Genomic DNA, 11,374 nt, shown 5'->3' with positions numbered 1-11,374 from the left:
TAATTTTCAAAATTGTAAGCTTCAATTTTTTTTTTTTTGAAGGGGGGGGGAAGATGTGAGAGAAGAAGAGGGGAAAGCAGCCAAATCTTTGGCAGGGCTTGGTAATGAAAAGAAAAAAGCAAACCAAACAACAAAACCTAATGCATTCAAGGAGAATTTCTTTTTTTTTTTTTTTTTTTTGTTACTTATTAAGAAAGAAATACATTAGTTTGTGATTAAGTGGATCAAATAAATTATATTAGTTCTGTAATACTGCTAATAATTAGATTTGTCTTAGTTATTTAAGCGTAAACTTTTATTAACCCTTTAAAGGGATAATATTGTGTTGATGTGCCTTGATATGCTAGTTTATTGTATGTGAGAGAAATCTGAGAGAAATGTCATAAAACATGATTACTCAAGTTGTTTATTTACCATTTTTACAAACTGTAAGGTATTCATCTTCTGTTTTGCAGAAATGTGTTTTCTTTTCCTTCTTTTTGCCCTCAGGTTAACTAGTAGGTTAAGAAAACATCCTTGATAGGTAAGTTTGGTCGAAGTTAATTAGAAGGTGGCAAAAGGTCAGTTTTTTTTTCCTTCCTTCAAAACAGTTTATAAATTATAAAACTAAATGATTTAAAAGCAGTAAGTGCAGAATGTAATAACTGATATCAGTGTCGTATTTAAGGACTAAAATAATTGAGAAGTCGCATGAAACTCGCTGTATTAATACCTATGTATTGTATATGGTTGAAGAAATATCAACTTGAAGTGTTGGACTATTTTCCCACTGTTGGCATTTAAACTTTCTTCAAGTGTTCGTTTTTTTGGGTTTAAATGCTATCAATAACTCAATGCTTCATAGCTGATAAATTTGAAACTAAAAATTTGTGGCTTTGGAATCCATCACGCTCTTCTTCCAGAAGAAAAAGAATAGATTAATTTTCTTGATTGACTGTATTTCTACATAACTTTTAGAATTCTGCAGCCTACATCATCAGCTGAAATCTCAGAAACAGGTATATTGGACAAGGTAAGACCATCACAGTGAGAGAACCGTTTAATTGTTACGGATACACAAGACAACCAATGGTATTACTTGGTTATTGAGACGTGAGGAGTATCTTAAAATTAAAGCACTCTCAATGTGACACACTCTAAAACCCAAATAATTACATATGTTAACAGCGATTTGGTATGCTAGTATGATGCTTACAGATGCAGAGGCTGTTTGCATTTGCTCACATGCTTAAGCAGCTGCTTTAAAGTCTGAAGAGAAAAATATATGTAATGAATGAGATACTTATTCTGCTGTTTGGGGTAGAAGGAAAACAGAAGCCAAAAAGCTAACCTTGCTTGTTTAAATCAATTTTTGTAATGCTCCCTTAAGTGAATTCTTAGAGAAGGCAGCTGTACGCAAGAATAGGTATTAGCAAACGTACCAAAGACTTCTACTAAAATTAGTGATTTGTCTTCTAGTTCAGGCACTGAGTGTAAAGATGCAGAGTACCAGTATGCTCTCATTTAGTATTGATGGTCATAAAACTGAAGCAAGCTGACTATCCAGTTGTTGTATTTATTATTTTATATTTGCAGACACACTGATATTTCAGTATTAACCAGCAAAACACAGCATTTGAAACTGGATAATTAAAGCTGATTTCTTGCAACTTTAGCTAGATCTTCTGAAATTGCTTGTATCATTTGTTCTGTAGCTTTCTTCAAACTGTTTGCTGTCTGTATGGCATGATCCAGGGTAGAATTTAAAATCTGTTAGGGATAATAAAATACAGCCATCTTGAGTACGATTGTTTCCATAGGTATGAAATAGGAAGTGATGTCCAGTTAAGGCTCTGTGTAGCATTTTCCACAGGTGTACTCTAAAAATATGTTGACAAGTTTAAAACAAAAAATGCGGTAGACTACTCCAAGATTTGAGTGTAATAAATCATTATTTTAACTTAGTATGGAAAGTTTCAGCTATGGAACATGTTTTTTTAAACTCTCTCCTGTTCCATTATTATCCTCAAATGGATTAGACAAGCTTAAATGGTAATAAGTGGTGTGCTGAGAAAGGGTATTGTTAAACAGTTCTATGACGGTGTGGACATATGTTTTTTTAAGATAATGATATGGCTTTTAATTTTTACCCTCAAGTCTTACATTTGCGTTGAAATCATTGGTATTTCTGTTTCTGATGTTGATTGCAGGTTTGTTTCGGGCAGACTTCTTGACATTGACATTCCTAAATATTGGAGTGAAAGGACAACTTTATCATATATATTTGAAAAGGAGGATTCATCAACCTAAAAAATCTGTCTAGATATAAAGTATATAATAAAACATGCAAAATTATTTTAAACTGTGAATTAGATAAATACACCTTGATAACACGTTTGCAAGTAAACTTAACAGTGAATAGAATCTTTCATTTACCTGTGAAAATACAGCCAATCATAATTTGCAGCTGTACTGCAGTAAGACAATAAACATTCCCCAATGAAGAGTTAGGAAATCTCGCTAGCATCATTGTCTCAGTGCTGTAACCTTCTTGAGTAGTCTGCCATTGATACTCAAGCGCAGCTACCGTACTTCCAGGCAATTACTGCTACTCAGAGTAATGCTGTCAAACACTATGGTTGCAAAACTTGCCTTGGGTTACGTCATCTGTGTTAACTATAGTTAAGAATCCATTTGATTCCTCAGACTCTGAGTGTAATTTAATGTTAACAAATCATTAGGGGTAAAAAAAAACAAAACAAAACAAAAAAAACAAACACCTTACTTTATTAAGAGTATGTTTCCATTCACAGATCCCTAAAACAAGTCTAATACTTAATATGCAATTATTTTTGCTACAGGAGTCCTGATTCTGTCTTGTTTTTCAGAATAAATATGTCAGCTACCGAGGTCAGATGTTGATTTGTTAAACTAGAAACATTGAAGAACTACTCCAAGAGTTACTTACATTAGTGCTTATGGTAAATATATTAAAATTTTACTCACTAATTAAATTAAAAGATAGTGTGCTCTGAAAAAGACAAAGCACCGCCCCTGCTTATGATAGTGCTGAATATTTTTCATGCTGGACCTTTATTAATGGTATTATCTGTTGTGCCACACACACTTAACTACTACAGCTTACCTTTCAGAAAGTCTGTTTACAAGTTCATGGGGCCGTTTATTTGTTTGAGTCTTCTGAGTGGAGATTCTCTTCTGTGAATAAGCTTAAGATATTGAGGCTGTGTTTAAAACTGATAAATGTATTTTCTATATATTTATCATATTTCTCCATTTAGCATAAATTCAACTCAATGTCACTGCTGAATTAAAATTTGAATACGTTATGATTTTTTTGTAAATGAGGCCAAATTTTTCCATTTACTGGTTAGCCATAGTGCTGTTTCTTATGCTAAGCTAAATTTTTCTTGGTACATGAGCAACATGACTTTTTGCTCTTCAAGATCTAGCCCACAATTTAAAATATTTCTGTAACAAACCATACTTACAGGTTGAACCAGCATTTTTATTTCTACACAGGGCACAAGACTGAACAGACTGTTTGTAATTCCTGTGTTTGAGTTGATAACTGCTTTCTCTAGGGCATCTGAATATAAATCCTGAAAACAAAGACATGTTTAAAAAGTAGAACACTATAAACAAGAATATTTTGTGTAGATTTTAGTATTTTTTGCAATTGTTTTACCTTTTTTCTCTTGATGTAATCTTGTATTGAGTGTTCTGTAACTTTCAGTCTCATGTTCCATAAATTCCTCGCTTTGTGAACCATAAGAGTCACAGGCTGAGATGTCTTCTGAATCACTGCCTAAAATCCCCAAAATAGATATTAAAGATCTGAAATACTAAAAGTTTTGGCCTGTGTACCTAAACAATTACTGGGCTTTCAGCACTGTAATTTCTGAGCCCTTCACAGCCACTAGCAATACTGCAGTTAGAAAAAGTTCTTTTTCCTCCATTTTACAGGTGGGGATTGAGCTGTAAAGACTGGATTTCAGCTTTAACTCTAAGCCTCAAATGCAGATGTTATTTCCAGTCCCAGAAGTGTTTTTATAAAACTAAACACACCCTCTCACTGTCCTTAGGTTTTTGTTCTGGAGGTTAAAATCACTGAAAACAAGCATTATGGAAACAATGCAGCCCAAGAGGAACATAACAAAGAAGCTGGGAGGATATAGTATGGCACTGCTTTAGTTATTGCACAAATCAGCATTAAGAATAATGGCCCCAGTGTATTATATTAAAGTGGAAGGACGTCACAGAGAAGTCAAAGAAAAAAGGTAGGCCCAAAGCATGAATAGCCCACGTGCTGAGATTTCAAGCTGAATCTACTACAGCTCATGCTGTTCTTTTAGTTTGTCAGACAGCCTCAGAGTATTCTACATTAGAAAGATAAATTTAAGATGCCCTAAGAGAAAGAAATGCTTACAGATTCCTAGTGAACCTCTAAGAACTGGAGTCTTAGATGGCAGCTGATTTAATTAGTTCATTCACAGTAGCCTGTGTAGGCTCTGGTTTGCATTTGGTGAAACTATTAGGAGCTGGACGGAGGAAGCAGAACACTTCCAGTCTGTCTCTATCCTGAATGGAAGAAAGATTTAAGAAATCGTTCATGATTTTCATGCAGAATAAGGAAGTTGAATTCCAAAAATGAAAGTGGAAATCTTAATGTGCAATGTTTTAATTACCAAATTTGTTTCAATGTTTGGTTGTACCCAGACTTGTCTGTTGCCTCTTGGTCTGTCACCGACCAAGAGTGGATTTGATGTGGTCTCCTCAAAAGTCAACTTTGTGTTGTTATTGCCTTGTGCTGTGCTAAGCAGTACCATCTGTTGAAACTCCAAAACAATTTTCATGCTGCTTAGATGTGATAGGAATGCATTTCTAAGCAAGATTGAAAAGGAGGTATAAGCACAGGGTTCTGACCTTTGTATCGCATCGCTACTTACTCAGATTTGTGTCTGATAAATCAGTTGGTTTTCTCTGAATGAAGATGGAACATACTCCGGTTTTCCTTTCCTGGATGTTTTTATTTCTTTGAGCATGGAAACAGAATGATATCTTAATTTTAGCTTAATACTTGTATGAATCTTATGGACATAAAATAACGTCTAACCAGATCTTAACTAAGAAGATAGCAGATTTACTTTCACTGTTCTGAAAAGGTGGGAAGTAGAAGTTTAAATGAAAAATGAACCAATCACAAAATAATGATTTTTTGTCCAAGAATACAGTCTGTCAGAAAGACCTTGCCTTATCAGAGCAGTTAAACATGCCTAAAAGTGAAGTAACAGCTATAGCTTTAAATAGCAATGTAGCATACAACAGTATACATTTACATATAAGTGTTTAAACATGCTATAACAACATTATCAATGGTAAAGATTATGTAGTTTTCTTTTAGTAACTTTGAGCCAAGTTAAGGTTTTAATTTTTACGGCCTTTCCGGAATTAGAGGAATATTTGGGATGTACGTTCTGACAGAACAAGATCAAAGATCCTTGTTTGCCATGTTTGGTGTATGTATTCTCAACAGGGCATGAAGTATCGTCAAATTTATTTGGAAGTGTTTCCAGCCACTCATGAAAACAAGGATCAGAAGATTGAGTTATTTTTACTTAAGTAACAGAGAGGGGAAAAAAGGAAGTTAGGTGAGTTTTACTAGATAAGTATTATCTATTCAGTAAAATAGTCTGAGAGCATTCTTCTCCTACGCTTGCATTCTTCTCCCAGCAAACTTAGGGTATTGTTGTATTCTACACTGCATGTTATCATAAGATGTGACTTTGGATAGAAATTTAATTTGCCAAAACTTCAAACTCCCAAATAAGGCATGTAGAATTATTTTATCACATGGAGATTTCTGTAAACGAAACTCTACAGATTGGCCTTTACACCTTCCACCTGAACTATATGCAGAATTATCAATATGCTCCAGGCCTACCAGATTTGTTTTATGACAATGATAATTTCCAATATTTGTAGTTGCTGAATAGTTCGTAGTTACTTATTCAGAGTTCTGTCATTTATTACTGAAGGGGTGGGGGGCTTGACACAAAGCCTCTTCTTTTCATGCACTATTAAAATTTGTTTGTGGTATTTAAGTACCACAGGCCTTACAGTGGTCCAGTGAGATGGGCTTTTTAAATATGAAATCATTCCAATCTTTAATGAAATTGATGGGAGTTTTGCCCTTTCTCCAGTGGTCTGCTGTATCACATTCCTTATGTGATTAACTAGGAATACTCCTGAAAACAGGTCATCCTTGTATCTTATACATACTAAATGTGCAGTGTTCTAGGCAGAATCCAGTGTAGAGACAAGACTGGTGCACATATGTGTGTCAGTTTATTTAGCTGTAGAAAACAGTGTCTATGACTAGCCGAAACACACAATACACTTACCCTTTCACATTTTCTTCATCAGCATTACACTTTTGACTTAACGTACCCTGAGTATGGAATCTAAGACCTTTTTCTTCTGGTGAAAGGAATCTCTGTAGCACCCAGAAAGCAAAACAAACTGCTAGTATTGTGCATATTACTGTGTACTCATCAAACAGGGTAAGTGTGAACAGTAGCATTGGGTGTACATTATTTTTGTATTGCTTTAGTTGCCATCAGCTCTACAACTTCATCTATTACAATTGTAACTGTAAAGCAGGCTGGACACCATAAGAACACTTCTTAATCTGTGAAGTTGGGAGTATGCAAAGTCCTATGTAGCTTTGAGAAGGATTAGCCCATATTCATTCACATCTCTCATTGCCTCAAAATTACAGTAAATGTTGTAAGCAAGGAATTGCCTGTAGATTTTTGCCTTTGAACAAATAACCAAGGCAGGCCAGTAAACACAGCTAAATCTTTCTTAAGAGAAGTGAACTGAATCACAAATTTCAAAAGTTTGGAAACCAATTCAGCAGTGTTATGATAGACTGTAGTATCTCAAAAGTTGAGCCATCACGCTGTGCAAAAAGGGGAAAAATGTTCCATAAATAATGTTAAAGCTGAATATGGGTATCTAAGTTCAAATGAATATGCAAACAGATCTCCTACCGTTACACTGGAAGAATGCTTGCTTGCTAGCGGATAACCTTTTCCCAGAGGCTCCATTTCTCTTCTGGAAGTTGATTCAGCTCTCTTTTGTAACCTGAATTGGTTAAGCAAAAAACGTTTGTTTTTACTTTCCTAATCTCATTGAAATGATTAACACCTATGAAATACTCCCTGAAAGGGTAGAGAGATGGCCTCTAGAATTGTTTCACAAAATTTTAATGGTTAATTACATGAATATATCTGCATCCCTCATTTTTTTTATTAAAAATTTAATTCAAATTCTTCTGTAGCAGTATTGCATTTTGACTAGTGTTTCACATCCTGAATTAGTGTGGCTGCAATAAATTTTATGCAGAGATATGATAACTTCTAGTGAAACTACTGGTAGTGGTTTGGCTTCAGGAAAGGCCTAAAAGTAGAAATGCCAGGCTGGAAGGAATTCCTGGGTGTCAGAACTCTCTAAGTGCCATTTGGAAATATTCTACCTACTTGCAGATATTCTAGACATCCCGACTTTCTGTACTCAGCAAATAGTTATAGAAAAAGTTTTAATAACTTCGGTAGCTGTCTGCTTTACACTTACATGTGAGGACAAAGATTGCACTTTGCAGCTTTGAAAGAAAACAGATGATTTGTTTGTGGGATTACATCACTTGTCTGACTTGTATTTTCTCCCGTGTTCTTGTGAAGAAATGTGGTTTCTTCTGGAGGATCAGTAATGCTTGGAACTACTGAGCTCTGTACAAAGTAACCATAGGATGGTAGTATATGGTCAGTGTATCACAAGTACATGACTTCCACCAGCCAGCATTTTCTGAATGTCTCTAGCTTGGGATTCAGAGAAGACTGGTCTCTAAAATAGTGACTATGAAAGCTCTCTTAATTTTCTGTTAGAATTAACAAAATTAATGGAGCTGATATTTAACGGGGAACAAAATTTCTTTGAAGTGACATGCTATCCAAAACTGTCATGCTTTACAAATATTAGAGGAAAACATACAACTACACCGTTTTGAGATTTTCTTCAGTAAAACTGTATAATATAGTTTTTAAATTATAAATCTCAGAATTACCTCCCAAAGAGGATTTGATGAATGGGCAGATTCATCAGAAATAAGCGAAGGAGCCAAGCTGTATTTGCAGTTATCAGTCTGCTCTTGGATGTCTTCAAGCAGCATGCCAAGTCTAAATATTTCCCCTTCCACCTTCCTAAAACCAATCACAATACACAGCTAGTGAAACTTATTTCTTACCATTTCTTATCTTATAATAACTATATTTGGCATTGCATTCAATATTCGGGGGGGAGGGGTATTAATAGAGTTCACTGAGTCTCTTTTAAGTACTTGAATTAATCCATTAGCCTAATTATAACAGCAATATGTAAAGCCTGACATGAATTTTGGCCAAATCACTTCTAGCTTACTCCATGTAATGTTAAGGTGATGTTTTCACCTCTGGAGAATGTTAATGGATAAATGAAGTAATAGTTCGAAGACACTCAAAATATGGAAAATATATGGATGCGATACTCAGCACTTATATTCTAACCTTTCAGGATCAAACTCTCCAACGTGGATAGACTTGTCCTTGTAGTTCTGCAGCTGTAAAACACGGTGCTCCTCTCTAGCAGTCAAGTAACTCCTTTCCAAGGCATCCAGGTATTTTCTCAATTGATTTAATGCCTTCACCAGTGAGAAATAATTCAATAGTAAATTCCATTTTCATTAGTAAGTCGTGGTAACCATAGTTACGCTCTGTAAGGCAGTTGCTGTTTGCAGTGATGTTGGTAAGAATTGGGCTACTGCTCTGAATTAGAACAGGACTGCATCTCATATGCCCACCCAGGACACTGTGCTGTTCAATTATGTACAAGTAAAATATCGAACTGACTTCAGAACTTATACTCTACATGTCAAAATTCAGAGCTTCTGTGGCAATTTAAGTCTTTTAACTGATAGGTTTGAATTGTAAATCCTTAAATCTAATTTAGCCATGTAATGAACAATTTCATTTTTTTGCTTCTGAAACTCAATTTAAATCTGAGATAGACATTTAAAAATCTTTTTTTTTTTTTAATCAATTTGAGGAAAATATTGAATATCTTGCCAGAAAATTTTAAGTCTATAGACAATTCAAGAACATTTCTGATTACTGAAAATATATTAATTTACCAGGTAATTGTCTTGTGGAACGAATGTCTCATGGGTCATATGTTTAGTGAAATCTTCCACCTTCAAGAGAAAATGCTTTTATATTGGATTTTAAAAATGAGCATTCCGAAAGGGTATATAATCTGAACGTCAATGCAAAATAGATATGGAAACAGAGCTCTTTATTACTTTAATTTTCAGTTGATCTGTCTGTTCTTTTAGTATCTGAGACATCTTTTCTCCTTGTGTTAGTTCTGGCAGTAAATTAGAAGCACAGTGTACTTGTACTGTACCAGCTGCTGGAAATGCTGATACCATTGTCCCATGTGGTAATCCTATATAATACAAGAGAAGATCAGTTAGAATTTCTGCCAAAAACTTCTGCCTGAAAGTACTATCAAATTGCATTAAATGAGTCATTTGCATAGTTACTGCCATTTCATTTACTTGGATCAGGCAAGTTCTGTGTAGTGTTAGGAGCAGGTGCTGTAAAGACTTGAGAAGATGTCCCAGCGCCTCCCGAGTAAACAACAAAGCTTGGAGGTGCAAAATCCGACTGAGGCAGTATCTGTTAAAATGGGAACTTCTGTTAGAGAAACAGGGTCCAGAACACTTGTGAACATTTAACTAAAAAATTTAGAAATACATAGGACAAGTTGTTAATGAGAGGCATATTATAATTGCACCATATAATTTGCTGTGTTTTCAGTACAGATACTATCTCACTGTGTAAATGCTGGAATATTTTAACTCAATGTCAGGGAAATCTGTGTTCAGAGAACTTGTGTAAATGATCTGTGTTCAGAGAACTTGTGTAAATGGGTAGTACAATATAAAGGTGACAACAGCTGGGAGAATATTCATATTCTTAGAGGTAAGAGAACGAATTAATAATTTCCTAAAGATAGGATGACTTGCAATCACAAATAATACTTCAGTGCATCATTAACTGGATGTTTAAGCTCGGTAGAAATTCAGTCCCACAACACTACATGAAAGCAATTATTGACAGAAGGGAGACACTTGCTGATAGCTGCAGAATGCTTTTGTGAATTAGTCATGTTACATTTTACTTGACACAGAATATCTTTTTTTTTATAGTAAACATCACTCCTGACAAGTATTAACAATGTTCTAAAGCATCTTAATTACCTTGAGCTGTTGCAACAATTCTGGAATTCTCATTTCTTGATTCTCTACTTCAACAGAACGGGAACAGTTACTTTCTAGAATGTTGTCCACAGTTTCTGACTGACTGAGCAAAATAGGGAAGGATTTTGTTGGTTCAGTTGTAGGAACTGATTTAATATTTTCGTTTATTTTTGGCACTTTTAGTTCTGTAGTAATTTCAGAGAAGTCAGGAGGGTAATGGTGAACGTCACCATGTATGAGCCTGTGAGATGAAGCGTTTTTCTTAAACAGTTCTCTCTGTTCCTTCGTGTTGTGAGAGATGTGTGTGTCTTCGTATTCGTTCCTCAACTGTGACCTGTTGTGTCTGCACCCGCAGCTACCAGCCGACGAAACAGATCGCTTTGAAACAAGTTTTTCATTTAGCACACTTGGGTTTTTCCCACCCGTGCATACACCCTCCTGCTTTCCTAGCTGATCCTCTTCCCCTGTCGTTGCCCACTGTTCAGGTGTTGAAGAGCCTTGGCCGTGCTCGTAACTCTCAGGTTTGTTTGTGGTTTCACCAAGGCTTTCAGTGTAGGACACCTCCGGTATGGTCTCACACTCGATTAGCTGCCATGTGTTCAGTAACTCTCCTTCAGGAAAATGACACCAGAGGACGTTGGCCATCTTTGCGCTAGGCAGCTGTTCCGTGCCAGCTGCTTCATCTTCAGAGCAGGACAAACTTAAACTGTGAGGAATGTTTCCTGTGCAGTCCCGCAGCCCCCCTGCATTGCTGCTGTATTTACAGCTCAGCCCCATGTCTCCATCGTAGGGCAGCTCCTCCTGCTCCCCGGCACTGCAGCTGGGGCTGGCGCTGTGCTCGGTGCCGAGCGCGCTGTGTGCCGGCGTCCCCAGCTGCTCGCTGCCAGGCTCCATCTCCCCCTGCAGCTCCCCCCGGCCCTTCCCGCGCCCGCGCCTCCTGGCCCCGCCCCCTTGTCCCTGCAGGGGGCGTGGCTTCTCAAAGCCCCGCCCCCTCTCAGGGCGCTGCCTCCCGCCGGC

At 36.4% G+C, this 11,374-nt stretch overlaps 1 protein-coding gene across 7 annotated transcripts; it reads right to left on the bottom strand.

Annotated features, from left to right (window-relative positions):
* Positions 1 to 1,023: 1,023 nt before the first annotated feature.
* Positions 1,024 to 11,303, bottom strand: AKNAD1 (AKNA domain containing 1). 7 transcript variants are annotated; one of them, XM_068690272.1, is made up of 16 exons: positions 10,358 to 11,302; positions 9,653 to 9,773; positions 9,395 to 9,540; positions 9,227 to 9,286; positions 8,604 to 8,737; positions 8,126 to 8,261; positions 7,636 to 7,790; positions 7,053 to 7,146; positions 6,402 to 6,493; positions 4,947 to 5,032; positions 3,686 to 3,805; positions 3,489 to 3,599; positions 3,125 to 3,206; positions 2,416 to 2,451; positions 2,143 to 2,224; positions 1,024 to 1,749 (listed from the first exon to the last, which is right to left on the bottom strand). In XM_068690272.1, the coding sequence occupies exons 1-16, from the start codon at positions 11,249 to 11,251 to the stop codon at positions 1,630 to 1,632; spliced, it is 2,469 nt and encodes an 822-aa protein (XP_068546373.1). In that variant the 5' UTR covers positions 11,252 to 11,302; the 3' UTR covers positions 1,024 to 1,629. The 7 variants fall into 7 exon arrangements, 4 of the variants coding, with proteins under 4 accessions (XP_068546373.1, XP_068546375.1, XP_068546374.1 ...); XM_068690274.1 differs by lacking the exon at positions 9,227 to 9,286 and having other exon boundaries at positions 10,358 to 11,303; XM_068690273.1 differs by lacking the exon at positions 2,416 to 2,451 and having other exon boundaries at positions 10,358 to 11,301.
* Between the last annotated feature and the right edge of the window lie 71 nt (positions 11,304 to 11,374).

This window comes from Anas acuta, chromosome 8 (genome assembly GCF_963932015.1).
Source record: "Anas acuta chromosome 8, bAnaAcu1.1, whole genome shotgun sequence".
Lineage (NCBI taxonomy): Eukaryota > Metazoa > Chordata > Aves > Anseriformes > Anatidae > Anas > Anas acuta.
Note: the sequence above shows the minus strand (reverse complement) of the source record. Positions and strands in the feature narration are given on the sequence as shown.

Excerpts from the sequence above, each read along its gene's own strand:
- AKNAD1 (XM_068690272.1), bottom strand. The coding sequence starts at position 11,251 with ATGGAGCCTGGCAGCGAGCAGCTGGGGACGCCGGCACACAGCGCGCTC. Across the intron at positions 3,600-3,685 it reads ATTACATCAAGAGAAAAAAG|GATTTATATTCAGATGCCCT; the intron begins GTAAAACAATTG and ends CTTTGTTTTCAG. Across the intron at positions 2,452-3,124 it reads GTAAACAGACTTTCTGAAAG|TACAGCTGCAAATTATGATT; the intron begins GTAAGCTGTAGT and ends GTCTTACTGCAG.